Raw genomic sequence first — 14,715 nt, 5'->3', positions numbered from 1 at the left:
AGTGACAGGGGATAGTTTCATTGTGGTAGAGGAGAAGGATGGATGGATAACAGCCAACTACGTAGCTCGTTGGTGTTCATTTAAAAAAGGGATGTATGCACCAGCACTAGGGTTGCATGACAGGATAAGACAGCTGCTAATTAATGCACACACTTTAAAAAGTTCATAAATGGTTTGATACTTGTTACCAAATGTCATCACAATCAACAGTTAAAAGGTGCCCATGACACCTGTGCAACTACATTCTATGGGACATGCTCCCCCCAGGAACAAAATATATCATGCAACACACACCCAGTTGAAATGCAGATTCTATGGTGGACATATCAAGCATGCAGAATAAATGAGAATCATTCCAAGTGAAAAACAAGATCTGCACGGCAGAAGCTTGGCTATATAACTCACTGGACATAGGGCGCTTGGGTTGTGTGGCCAAGTTTATAGTAGCTTCTCGTTCAGGACCCCATCCAGCTCCATTTTTGGCCTTCACTGTGTAGCGATAGGGCTGCGATTCCCTTAAGTTTTCAATCAGAACCATTCGCTTCTTGGCACCCTCCACCATGACTTTCTTTATGGGCCCAACGGGTCCTGTAAACAGAATGTATATGTAAATACCTTTCCCCATTCAATTGCTGTTTTTGCCTCGTTCCATATTGACCATCTTTGATTTATGCTAAAGACAGTATGCCTTTCCAATGATATCCCAGCCTTATGCTGACCCCATTGAAAGAGCGTTGTAATATTTTTGAGGGCAAAACTCAAAACAAAGGGAGATTTTAATGCCATAGAGTGCATGCAGGTGGCTTGAATTATTCAAGGTTTACTAGCATCCAGGAATCACAAGTGGGAAGACTGCTACTACTGCAGTCATGTCCTGCTTAGGAGCTTCTCATAGGCATCTAGTTAGCCACTTTGAGAACAGAATGCTGGACTAGATGGGTCTTTGTTTTGATCCAGTAATGCTCCTCCTATGAGCATATCCCCACTTTGCTATGAAGCTCACTGGATGATTTTGGGCCAACCTCCCAGGGGTGTGTTGTGAGGATAAAATGGGGCTGGGGAGTAGATCTATGCTTTGCTTCTAATCACCATGATTTGAGGTTTGTCTGCAGCTCTACCACTGTGAGATTCGACAACGGCAGACTCTGTTGGCATTCTCTAAATGCACACAACTGAATAATTGCCCAAAAGATGCTGACTAGTTCAGCCCGGAATAACAGCTTGCAAGGTTGCAGCATGATAAGGGTAGCAAACAGAATCCACGCTTACTGTTGACCTCGTTGACAAGTCCATAGCTGACTTCATAGGCTGTGATAACTCCGTTAGTCTCAGCAGGCTCAGCCCAGCTCAGCTGTGTCACAGTGGAAGAGACTACATTGAAAGCCAAGCGCCCAGGCTCACTAGGAACTGTGAAGTTGAAAGAAAGGCAAGAACATGGGAGCAGTTGGATACACTTAATGCAGTTAATGGAATGTGAACAACAGCCCCAGCGGATGAGGCTGGTAACATCTCAAATTAAACTACGGACAGTTATTTTAAAACAAATCCCATAAAATCTATCGCTTCCTAGGTAGTCTAGTCCACTGTTGAACCACTCTTACCATTCTCCTAGTGTTAACCCAGGGATCACCAACATGGTGTCTGTAGTCATCACTGTATCCAACAGTATCTCCTCTGGTGCCCATGAAAGGTCTTAGCAAATATGTCCTCATAAATCCACAGTGATCAAGAAACTGTGCTCTTCCTGCTTAGTTTGCACTGGCTTGGTCTCTCCTGCATTGAACACGCCCCCTTGAACATGCCCACATTTCATTGGATGCCAGGATTGGATATCCACCCTCCCTTCTGTTCTCATCAGAGGGGAGGTACAAAGAGCTTCTCTCTATGAGTGAGTGGCTGGTGTAGGTGCCTCTCTCCCATTGATGCGGGACTAAGAAGTGGCATGCCTGCACTATTTTGGGATCCTGTCCCCTTTTTTGTTCTTTTTGATGTGCCATGCCATACCTTCACAACAGACATTTTGTGACTGACAGTCAGGGCACTTTCTCAAAATTCCACAAGCGAAAACGGTTGACAACCTCTGGTTTAGCCAAAATCTGTTTTCTTGTAATCTTCACCTATTCATTCTAGTCCTGCCCTCTAGAGCAACAAGCCTGCTTTATTTAACAGTATTTCATAGATTCACAGAATTGTAGAGTTGGAAGGGACCATGAGAGTCACCTAGTCCAACCCCCTGCAATGCAGAAATCTTTTGCCCAACATGGGGCTCAAACCCACAACCCTGAGATAAAGAGTCTCATGCTCTACAGACTGAGCTATCTCCAGGTGGCCATCTGCCAGGGATGCTGCATCATCATCCAGCCCTGTAGATTCTATACTGAGCGACAGCTCAGATTAGCTGATTACCAAGGTCCTTTTTCTATGCTTCTAGGGTAACATTGATCTAAAACGAAGCAATGAGACTTTATATCACCAACAGTGCAATTCTATATATGCCTACTCAGAAGCAAGTTCCATTGAATTCAATGAGAGAAAGGTACATGTGCACAGGATTGCAGTCTCAGTCTTTCTTACTGAACCTGTTTCTTAGTATTCATTCATCAATGTTACCCTTAGCATCAGGGACCAGAGAGCTCAGAATGAAGCTGACACGCAGAATTACTTTGATATGTTGAATATTTCTCTTATTTTCATGCTTCCTTTCCTTATAAACACAGCATTTGTTGTGTAGTGTCTTGCCTAGACTGCCCAAGGCTCTATGGTCACATTCACATCATAGATTTAAAGCAGGGCTGTGTACATGTCATACATTTAAACAGTGCTTTTTCTCTGGAGGTACACAGGGGTACGCATACCCCTAAACATTTTGTGAATCTTTGTACTTTTGTCCATTTACTGTATTTATTTCCCCCCAATTTGAACTATAAAATGGTGATTTTCTTGAGTCAAAATGAGAGTACCCCCTAAACATTTTTTTAAGGAAAAAAGCACTGCATTTAAAGAATTCTGGTGGCTATAGTTCACTCCTCACAGAGCTAACATTCCCAGCACCCTTAACAAGCTACAGGTCCCAGGATGATTTAGGGGATGTTTCAAATGTGCTTTAGATGCATTGTGTGTATGCAGACCAAATTTAAAGCACATTTAAAACACTTTGCCTCATCTGGCAAGCCGAAATGCTTGCCCCAACAGCACCTTAGTGCGATGTTGAATTCCTGCCTCCTTGTCTGCCATGGAATATGCCTACTTACGGTCCTCTAGTGTGCGGCAGTGGACCACTTCGGAGTAAAGCCCCTCGCCCATATCATTGTAGGCACAGGACTGCATCTCGTAATCACAGTAGGGATACAGATTAGTCAACTCCGCTGATGGCACCTTCGAATCAAGCAAGCGAGCTTCTGACTCAGGGTCCCCTTGGATCCAGTACTTCACCTGGAGGCCAAAGAGAATCCCATTTGCTTTCAAAGTCTTGCTTACATCATCAAGAATAACAAACCACCATGTGATCAGTTAAGGAAAGTCCCCATTCTAAAACATGGCATCCACACAACACAATTCATGACTGTCCCCCATTTTAGAACATCCACATCTTCATAAACCTTGGGACATACTGAATGACTCCAGAGTGCTATGCTTGATGTGATGTATCATGAGAAGGAGAGCAGCAGCAGCAGCAGCAGTCAATGCTGGGCTGACATGACATAGGAGGGCAGGACTACACAGACCTGCAGGGAAGCCACTCTAGGCCCTGAATTCAGTGCAAGTGTCAACCAAGATTGTACCCCCACATTCATAATAATTAGGTTTATTGCTTGGCAGGTCCATACCTTGTACCCTGCAGGTTTGCCAGGAGGTGGCAACCAGTTGAATCGGATCTTCCTAGAGGTTAGTGCCTGTGCATTTGGATTGAGGGGAGCTCCAAGTATGCCTCTGGGAGGCTGCGGTTGCTGGCCTAGGAGTTTCGCTGATGCTAAGCCATCCACAGCTTCTGCAGGAGAAAGAAAACAGAACGGCTTCGTTTGTCTCTTTAACCACGTCCCAAGAGAGAGGCATGTGGACTGAATGGTAAAGGCGATTGATTGCATCCCTTAAAAGTTGTGGATTCAAGTACCACAGGTGTGTGACTCTGTCAACTCATACCACCATGGCTGCCTCCAACTAACCCATCTAGTATATAAACTTGAACAGAACATTAGACAAAAATAGCTAGCTGGAATCAATCACCGGCTAACAGAGTCCTTGGGCTAATGTAGAATAAGTCTGGAAAAGTCAGTTGTGTGAGTGGAGTTCCACACATCTATATCTGGATCAAACTCATTGTTAACTATTTTCTGTGGTTTGTGAAATATTTACCACTTTGTTGCTGTTTGCTTTTCATAGAAACACTCTTGCCTATTAATAGTTGTGTACAGTACAGAGGAGATGGAGGAACTCAGTGTTGTGCTAAGGCACATGATCCCCCCTCTCCCCACCCACAATGTTCTGGGGGTTCTTCTGATGCCCCCCCTGGCAATTTTGGGGTGGGGTGGAAGGAGGAGAGGGGGAAAAGCCACTCTAACAATAAACATATTAGGATGTACTTCTGAAATCACCTTAAGTGTATCCAAGTGGAAGTTATGCAATTTAAAAAACCTGTAGCCTTTCAGACTAAATTCAGCATTTTATTCTTATTTTACAAGGCAGCTGAGGTTGCTCCTTCAGAGTCTATCATGAGTGCAAATAAATGAAACTTTTTGCATGCAGACAACAATTTAGAGCCACATTCTGCTAAGTAGGCAAACTAGTGGAAGCCAGAGCAATGAGTCCTGTTAAGGCGATGGGACTTTCTCTCCTTTCCTCCCTCTGCTCCTCCCCCCCCCCATAACAACTCTGGGAGTTAGGAGACCCCTAGGACAGCAGCAGGTGGATAAGAGGGGAGATTGTTCCACTGGGCAAACTGAAGTGCTTGCAATCACAGAACGACTGGTAGAGAACAACATTTAATTCACCCCCTAATGTGGATTAGCACAACCACGGCATTTTCAGAGCTTAATTGATTTCTGCAGGTAGATTGACGTTTTCAAGTCTGCCTTTGTCCTTGTCTAAAAAGATGCTACCCTGTTTACAGCCATTAATTCTTAGAACATCACACGAGCCATTGCTTGCCTGGTCTGATGGGGAAGTTCCCCCAGTACAGATTGCACTAGGAAATCAGAGCTGAAATGCTAACCCAAGGGGCAAAACTACCAAACTTCCTCATAGAACATTTCTCCTTAGGGGACTTGATGAGAAGAGTAGTGTAGAAGAAGTTAGAGAAGCAGTAGAATATTAGCAACCACCTAAAGACTAACTCATTCCTGCAAGCAAGCAGTGTTGAGTCTCTGACCAAACACATCTGGTTACTGGACTTCACTGCCTTGTTGCACATGCACCATGCACAACTAGAACATTCAAAAATATATCATTGGCCACCCATGGTAAGGCATATCCCACTGAAGTGTACAGCAACACAGCAGAGGGGAGGCTTGAACCCAGGACTCCAGTGCTCTCTGTTCACTGGACTACATTGAAAGTCCTTAAATGAATCACGGTGCCAGACTTTACCCAGCGGTATATTATATCTATTCGAAAAAAGATTGGTTAATGAAGAAATTACATTTCTTTCTACTCACGAGTGTTGAACTAACTGGCTGATGAAGAATTCAATGAAACACTAGTTGTTATCCGGAAACACTGTTCAGCAGAGTTCAGAGTTGGACATCAGAATCGGACATTTGCTTATTATACAAAGCTTCACAGCTTGCTTCACAGTCTGGCACCGGATTCATTTAAGGACTTTCAGAGACTTTCAGAGACTTCAGTTTGCTAGTTTTGAAGTTTTTAATCAGTCCATAAAGTTTTTCACATTGTAATTGTTTCTGGCCATCGTGTTGCTTTTGATATTGCTGACTCATATTTTGCAACACAGGGGTTTGTTTGTTTACTCACTGGACTACACTGGCATCTCAGTATGCGGGTATGCACCAGCTTTTTTGCTGAAGTCTCGGCAATGATGTTTGTCTGACAGGTTCAAGCTTTTATACCAAATAGAACAACAAACTGGCAGATAAACAGAGATCAAAAAGGTGCTTGCCCTCAGAAACTGATGAAGCTCACCTGGATCAGCAATTGTCACAATGGTTTGAGGGTATTTGCCAACCTTTGCACCGAACCTGGGGTTGATGAGATCCACCGCAAACTGTTTCAACTGCTGATTGCGAAGAAGGGAGTCTATCTCCGTCAGCTCCAGCAATTTCACCTGCACCTCTTTCCGCTTTTCCCCAGGCTGGAAGACTATATCACCCTCCGCAAAAACATAATCCTTGGGAAGAGAGAGAAAGAGTTTGCTGAACAGTGTACTGATGCAACACAAATATTTTCTACATCTCTAGGATCATATAATGGCTGCACAACTGTCAAAGGGTCTTCCTATAACCATGGCTATCAAGGCTCTCCCCCTATTAGTCAGCTCTGTTGTGCTTACTTTGCCTTCCTGGGCAGTGAGATCCCGTGTCCTGTATGTTATCTGAGACTTCCCATTGTCCAGTATGTCACGAAGTACAGGGATCTTAGCCACCTGGTCGAAGCGGCTGTATGAATAAGCTGGCTCCTGGAAGCGAATGATGCTGTTTGCTAAAGGAATACAGAGACAGTGGTATTGGTGATATCGTGTCTACTAAGTGCCACAACTCATAGAACAAAACCCACACTTCAATATTACCCTGACTTATTTTCTAACATTCGGTGGCTAACTAGTTCCAACACAACAATTAATCACCCAAGAATACTCTGTAGAACCGAGAAAGGTAGTCAGTGCACTGCCATGATATAGATCTAAAATTCAATCCACAAAAGGTCACCATGTTTATCTGCAGGACATAGAAAGTGATGTCTATCTCTACATATGGCTGTACAAGAGGTATGGAGAACCTGTGCCTCCCCCAGATGTTGTTGTTGGACTATAGCTCCTATCAGTCCTAGACAACATAACCAATGGTTAGAGATGATGGGAGTTGTATAGAAACATCTGGAGGCTGAGAAGTTAGCTTACTGCTGCTTTACAGGAATCCTGTCAGAGTTTTCAGACTGCCCAGAGACCTTCTCTGAGAATGTTGCCTGAGTTGAATATGCCATCATTACCTGATTGGCCTACAGACACATTTACCTTGCTCTTTAATAATGGTGATGTTGACAAGCCGGCGCCCAATTTCTGCAGTTCCCACAGGGACATCAGTGGCCTCCACTTGCAGCTGTTTTTCATCATCATCTTCTTCCCTGATGAAGAGGGGAACCCGGACATCCACCTGCTCCACTCCTTCCTGAAACTCTACCATGCCGTGAGCATCTTGGGTTGGGATGGAAGCACAAAAAAGGGATGTTTAGAGGGGAAGGCGTTCTTTAGAAAATCATGCAACTCTTGGCTTTCATTGGAGGTCTAGCCATCAGCTGGTCGTAAACCTGTGTCTAGGCGGCATTAGTTCCGACAGCAGGTGGAATCCCACCTTGTTGACTGCTCCTCAATAAAAATAAACGAAATGCCTTCACAATATGTCAGTGAGAAGGCTAGAGTAGAATCTTCTGGTTTTCTATGTGGAGGGAATGTTTTGTACAGAAGAGCTTAACATCTTATGAGCCCCTACCTGCTGTAGGACATGGATAAAGTCCAGACAGAGGTTTACAACCTTGGTGAGGACAAAATGTAGCATTCATCATCACCTACCTTGGTCAGAGATTACAGTGTAGTAACCAGGGGACACTTTCAGATCGTTGAAAGCCTCTTGTGCAACATGCTTCTCTGTTACTTTCACAATCTCATTCTTGGCTGAGCGGGGAGCAGGGAGCACTGTGTCCACGATTGTGTGGTCCTGTCTGAAGAAGGCAGGGTGGGATGGGGGGGGGGAGAGGAAGATCAGGGTCTGTTTACCTAGACTATCAGCAATATAAAGTCACTGCTCACATACTCGTACACACAATGATTTTCAGCCACTGATTTGGAACAAGTGCCAGTGTGAAGACTCTTTCCACAGCAATGGGGCCAGATGAAAGCTAATTCACACCACTCAAATAGGGAGTGCTTGCAGCATATCCATAGAATAAACACTACTGCCACACTAAAGGGGTAACACAGGTCTGCAAAAACTATTGGCCAGTCATGGTTCCCTGGCGTAAGTGAATCTACTTCCTCTGCTACAGCGTTCGTCACAGGGAAACATGGTAGACAAATTATAATTGTGAGCTGCTTTGAGTTCAGCATTGTTGTTGAGATACAAACATGACATCAAATCAAAAACTCTGAAGGCATGGGAAGGGACCATAGAACGACCATTTCTGCTCACACAGCAGGGGCAGTTTGAGTGCAGCTCTTAGTTCTGCTTAGGAAGGGCTAACATCGATCTGCTTTCCATCCCACAAGCAGTGAGAAGTTAACTGGCAAAGAAGATGATGATCTCTGCAGTGCAGAGAGCAACGACGCTAATGATACAGTTGTAAGAAGACATCACAGTTTCTGAGTGGTGGGTGAAAACTCTCACAGAATAAGCACAGCAATGGAAAGTATCCAAACGTCTACACCTAGATGGAAAGCAAGAAATGAATTCCTTACCTTTTCCCAGCATTTGGCTGCAGCCTGGAGAGTAAACAGACAATATGCATAATTTTAATTACAATCCAAGGAGAAACACATAGATTTTTTGGTTTGGCCTTTCAAGCTTCATACACACTCTGACCTGGGGAAAGCTGTTGGGACAAGAGTTCTAATCCTACTACTTTATATTCTCTATATTCTTTCAAGGATGCCCCCTAGACTTAATCACACCAGACGTTCAGCCATGTTTTACCCATTCTCATCTTTAAAAGGAGCACCCACTGGAAGAGATCTCACTGCTTCTCTACATGCCAGTTGCCCCCTCCCAAAGTAACTCACCTGAATTTTGTCTGCTGAAATTTGTGGGCACCGGGGATAATCCTGTAAACCTCATTGAGCTGTGAAGAGGAAGAGAGAGTGTCACTAACTCAGATTTCCTGGTGTTCAGCCCAATGTCCAGATTAAGGGGTTTAGTTAATTCCACTTGATTTCCTTATGTTGAGCAGACAACAACCATATGCTGTCTCTTAACTCAAATCCAAGAAAAGGAAGCTTGCATTGGCTTGATTGTATTCCCCCTGCCCACCCATTCCTCAGTAGCAAACCCAGTAGGCAGCATTATTCCTGCTCCTTACATTCTCCTCCACATCCTTTTGCAGTTGCTCATGCTCACGGCTATCTGGTTTTGCAAGGTTTTGGGTGAAGAGCCGGGCCAGTCTCAGAGACACTCCATATGGAACTGGATTCAAGGAAACAAATCAATCAGCAAGAAACACTACCAGGAAACAGCATGCATATGGAGACATGAGATGTAGCAATGGGGGTGGGTGGGCAGAAGCAGTAGAGCCATTTTATTATTGTTAGCTGAATTTTGAAATCAAAGGCTAGAATCTGATTTAGGACATGTCTGTCAGCACACATAATCTGATTTAATAGTGATCCTGTTTCCTTCCCATCAGTCAACTGTAGTTGCATGAGAGACCTAGGGATCTCTAACAGATAAATTATCAGCACAGTTGCTCATGGTGATACTGTTCTCTTATATGGCTGTATCATCTCAGAAAGAAAGCCAGGGGTGAGGGAATGCCCCTTGTTTGAAGAAACTCCAGTGTCAAATCCCTTTTCAAGTGGAAAGCCAGCAGGGTAGAGGCTTCAAGCCCTCAGGGATAAGGTTTCAAGCTACACAGACAACTTACCTAACTGGAGAGAAATTATGACATGGGGAAGTGTACTAAGAAGTAATTTCCCACATGCATTCATGTGAGAGGAATGTGCATGTTCGAATCAGCTTAGGATCAGATTCTGAGAGGACAGAGGGACCACTCCCCCCCCCCCCCACCATCTTTGGCTCCAGTTAGCCCCTTCTCCACCTTGCAAAACGGGCACTTACTCAGGTCCTTGGGATTGAGAGCTAAGGAAGAGAAGCCTTCCTTATGCACATTGTTGTTGATCTTCCAGTGAACTGTGTCTCTGCCTTTCAGGTTGCCGCTGCGAACCATGGGAGTGTCTAGGTGGTCCGAGGTCATGAGGCTTTTTCTGAGCAGGTAGTGGTCCTCCTTGAAACCAACAGTGCGGCCTTCGGAGAAAGAAGAGGAGTTAGAACATAGAAATAGCAACTGCCCTGTTCAAGCTTTACATCTTTCCCATAGACAAGAGTAATCGGAATAAGAGGACCTCACTTCAAATGCAGAAACAACTTGTTACCTACCTAGCAAGGTTTCCCCAGGATTTTTTCTAGATGAGAGCCACTTCTAGTTGGGTAAATGGAATTCAGGTTGCTGGCAGCAGGCTGTATTATTGTATAATGCTGCCAAACACCTGCCCTCTTTTGACCTGTGGGTCTCTATGCTCACATAACAATGGTACTTGTTTCCATGCCTTTCGTTTGATTCACATGTTACATTTTTAGCATGTACCCATATTATATATGCCAGAAACTAAACATTTGGTGTACTGAGATACTTTTTTAAACACACACACTCTGCATATGTATGTATGTATGAATGTATGAATGTATGTATGTATGTATTATTTATTCCACCCTTCATCTGTAGATCTCAGGGTGGTAACATGGGTACATGGTAAAGAGCTCTCCTGACTGACCATGGTTCCCTACAGTATATACTCTCATATGGGAATATTTTCCTGATACAAATGTCAGTCATGTCTGGCTGCTTGGTTTCCAGGGAATGAATGCAGAGCCCATCCTACCCACCCCTGTGCCCATCATGCAACATGACTGAGAGTAAGAAAAGTCTACAAGCTTACCTGCTAAGAGATTAGTGTGGCGCAAGCCCCCAAAATACAAGCTAATAAATTTGCACACAAATGGCTTAAACTGAGGTTACTGTTGATGTAGTTTCTTGTGTGACAGATGCTTCTCTGCCATGTTCCAGGACACTGTAATCCATAGCTGTCAATGTTTCCCTTTTTTTAAGGGAAATTCCCTTATTCCGAATAGGATTCCTCGCAAGAAAAGGGAAAAGTTGACAGCTATGCTGCAATCAGAGTTCCAGTAGTAGTCATGGCTCTGTTCTGCCTAACAAGACAGGCTTCAGAATTTTGCCTCAGGCCTTATCTTTTACTATCTAGGGAATCACACAATTCAATGCCATGTGTGTGCTTTGATGATGTGAGGCTTCAGATAGTGATACTTCACATCTCCAAAACCAAAGGGCATCTGGTAAGGGGCTTAGAAAATCCTTGCCTGCTTTAAGACTGCAGACAGCAGTTGCCTAGCAGTGTTCAGGGGCAGATAAAACAAGTGGCTAACTCAGCTTGCCAACCTCACAGTATCTAGGCCTTCCTCTCCCCATCCCCATGCAATGCTTCACCCACCCCAAAGACCACATATAAATTCAAAAGAAGGTACCTCGTGCACAACAGGGTAGCAGAGCCAGGCAACCCTAAGTGGCGAAAAGAAAAACAGCAATAGTTAGGAGAGGGAATTCTTTTGAATGTGACGATGAAAAACAAAACTATGGGTAGGAGGACAAACATCTTCCCTTGGGGTAGTTGAGACCAGAAGATCCACTCATCAGGGATGGGGCTTGCTACACAGCAACATTCAAGCCTGCCTAGTCTGATTTTCAGCCTAGGTGCCACTTAGAGCTATCCAGGCTGCTCCCTACCTAGTTGTCCTTTGGCCCTCAGCTTTTCTTGTTCTACCTGAACTTCCCCTCTGTTCTGACACTGCCTTGCTGGAACCTGACTGTTGCTTGACCTGCCTTTATTTCCTGCGTCTTGAACTGTATCTGCACTGGTGTCTCTAGACTCTTGCCTGGCACATGCCTTCATTTCCCCAGAACTCTACATTAGGCAAGTTCTCTCTCATTTGCCACCCTTGGCTAGATAGATCACACCCACGCCACCAATTACTCCATCTGAAGTTCCCCTTTCTCATTGCAGGGTGGAAGTCTTGGATCTTACCTTGCAACAAGCACAGAACTTCCAGCACAGCAGAAGAAGCAGCCCCAGGAGGAGCATCAGCAAAATGACTAATGGGATAAGCCAAAGGAAGCTCCCTGATGGGCACTCTGTAACAACAGGAAAACCTTCATGGTTAGGCAGGGGTAGCTGGGAAACTAACAGAATTTGGGCACAGCAGGGAAAACAGAGGAAGAACAGAGGAAGCTGCCGAGTGAGACCATTGGCCAATCTAGCTCAGTACTGCCTACCCAGAGGCTCTCTCCCAACCCTACCTGGTGGTGCCAGGGATTTGCCTTTGGACCTTCTGCATGCAAAGCAGATACTATACCGCCCAATTACGGCCCTTCCTTATGACAGGACTGGCCTAAGAAATTTTCTGCCTGAGCCAAAGGATAAGATTGTCCCCCAGCCACTCTTGATTCCACTTACAGAATCCAATTAGACTGGCAAATGAATCTTACTTCAACAACAAAGAAGAGGCAACGTCCTCCATCGTGCTTGAAGGCAGAAAGCTCCAGAATCTCACTGCCTCTTTCCAGTATCTGCCGCCTAATTTTACCTAAGGAAAGGGCTGTCTCTGCAGGTGAGGGGGCAAGATGATGGGAAGGCTCTAAGCTCTGTGACTGAGCTCCTACTTCCCATGCAGAAGTTCACAGGATCTGGGATCTTCAGGAAGCGCCAGGAAAGACTTCTGTCTGACACCCCAGAGACCCACTGCCAGTCAAGTTAGATGGACCAAATGTCTAAGATAGCTTTCTAAGGGGCAGAAGATCCTGTTATGATCAGAAATCAGTTTCACAGATTTGACTTTGTCTAGAAATCTGCATAATGGAGTTAGTTAAGCCTTCATTATTAAAACATGCCTCAGAAGATCTCAGACTTCAAGTGTACAACTCTGACTACGAATCTGGAAAGAGAGAAAAGAGCTGCCTCAGTCTTGCATCTCTCCCTAGAACAGCATTACTTACCTTTCTTCCTTTGCACAATAATGGTGCCATTAAGCTCTGGGTTGGAATCCTCTTCCATGCGATAGTGGTACCTGCAGTCATCCTCTTCATCTTGATACGAACAAATTGTATTTAGATCTTCCTCTGCAGAGACAAAGAAAAATTATAAAATGCTACCAAAACATCTTCAACATTCCTGAGATTGTCTTTATTGCCACCAACACAGGAGCAAAGTTCTGAAGACTCTGCGAGCCACATCAGGCAGGGCTTCATTGAACTCTTACACCAGTCTTTGGGGCAGTGAGAAACAGCAGGCTGAGGTTCCACTGTCCAGAAGGCAGTAGCTTAGTCAGAAATGTGATACAGTGCACACTGTCTTTAACAAGGCAACCATTCTCTATGGTTAAGGTTTGCCTGTTCATGCTATTGGTGAACTGTATGAACTGAAGGCTATTCTCTTGGAACCAAGACACACACTTGATTTGATGTACCATCTTAATATGGTGAACGTGTGTACACCCCGATGTGCAACTGTGTACACATTTATCCTTTAAAAATAGGTGGAGGAAGAATAATGTGTATTATTCATACATAGGTAGTGATGCAAGCATGTTCACCATGTTTAGAAGTGAGTGCAAGATGGGGTAGGAGGAGGCCCAAGTAGTGTGTGGTGTTGCATGGCCCTGTGCTCATTCCATAGTTACTCTACTACACTTTGCGATGAAATGGCCCACAGTTGCTTCTGCAAGAGTCAGCAATACACAAGCTGGTGAACACTGATCAATATGTCTCCTGAAATAAGTAGTGGGTTCAGTTGATAAGGAAGTTCTGTACAGGACAGCTGAACACAATTTTGTTTCCACCAATGCACTGTAAGAGGAGGACTGCGATCCGTGCCAGTGATAGAGAATCTGTGGCCCTCCAGTTGTTGCTGGACTCCAGCTCTCATCAACCCCAGCCACAAACCTTATGGCTAGGGAGGATGGGAGTTATAGTCCAGGAACATATATGGATAGCCACAAGTTGACCACTCATACTCTTTGGCCTACAGCTGAACATCAAAGAAATCATGGTACCTTGTTCCAGTTCATCCACTACTCGGATCTTGTAACGGCAGTTTTCACATTTCTTTCCCTTCTTCTCTCCAGTCCCCCAAGCCTGGCACTGAACACAGGTTCGGACATCTTCTCCACACACATGTCGGTAGCCCTGTTCACCAGAGAAAGGACATCAGTCTACAGAAGTATTGAAGAGACAGAGTGAAAGACCAGCAGAGGTGGAACATTTGACTTTTGGAAGAGTGTTTGAAAGCAATACATACATTTATCTCATCGGAGAACAGGAAGGAGAGAAGGAACAAGTTGTTGCGTGTAATACATAAGACATATAGGGCTAGGTTAATCACTGTGCTGTGAGTTGCAGAGAACTCTCTTGTGAAAGAAGCTGTTACTGTGGCAAATAAATAATTGAGAAATTCCCTGTTGCAATCCCGACGAAAGAAGAATGGATGCAAAAAGTAATGGAATACGCAGAAATGGCAAAACTTACCAGAAAAATAAGAAATCAAGATAACAAACTTTTTTAATAAAAGAATGGAAATGGCTTATTGAAAATTTACAAATAAACTGTAAACAGATAAGAACATTGGTAGGATTGTTGTAATAACCTGCAGTTTTATAAGAGTACAGTCGTACCTTGAAAGCCGAACGGAATCCGTTCTGGAAATCTGTTCAACTT

General features: G+C 44.3%; 1 protein-coding gene across 7 annotated transcripts in view; it reads right to left on the bottom strand.

Moving 5' to 3' along the window:
• The window catches only part of ITGB4 (integrin subunit beta 4), a 68,993-nt gene that overhangs the window by 14,974 nt on the left and 39,304 nt on the right, over positions 1-14,715 (bottom strand). For all 7 annotated transcript variants that reach the window (XM_080993571.1, XM_080993570.1, XM_080993573.1 and 4 more), the window contains exons 16-31: positions 14,055-14,187; positions 13,000-13,122; positions 12,032-12,138; positions 11,475-11,508; positions 9,993-10,178; positions 9,238-9,341; positions 8,942-9,000; positions 8,621-8,644; positions 7,739-7,887; positions 7,184-7,363; positions 6,503-6,651; positions 6,136-6,340; positions 3,828-3,988; positions 3,252-3,432; positions 1,270-1,407; positions 406-588 (exon numbers count right to left, since the gene is read on the bottom strand). In XM_080993571.1, coding sequence (XP_080849697.1) covers positions 406-588; positions 1,270-1,407; positions 3,252-3,432; positions 3,828-3,988; positions 6,136-6,340; positions 6,503-6,651; positions 7,184-7,363; positions 7,739-7,887; positions 8,621-8,644; positions 8,942-9,000; positions 9,238-9,341; positions 9,993-10,178; positions 11,475-11,508; positions 12,032-12,138; positions 13,000-13,122; positions 14,055-14,187 — 2,116 coding nt within the window. The remainder of the gene's footprint in view (positions 1-405; positions 589-1,269; positions 1,408-3,251; positions 3,433-3,827; positions 3,989-6,135; positions 6,341-6,502; positions 6,652-7,183; positions 7,364-7,738; positions 7,888-8,620; positions 8,645-8,941; positions 9,001-9,237; positions 9,342-9,992; positions 10,179-11,474; positions 11,509-12,031; positions 12,139-12,999; positions 13,123-14,054; positions 14,188-14,715) is intronic.

The sequence above is a fragment of the Podarcis pityusensis genome (genome assembly GCF_964106645.2).
Source record: "Podarcis pityusensis genome assembly, chromosome: 2".
Taxonomy (NCBI): Eukaryota; Metazoa; Chordata; class Lepidosauria; order Squamata; family Lacertidae; genus Podarcis; species Podarcis pityusensis.
This window is presented reverse-complemented; position numbering and strand designations above follow the sequence as displayed.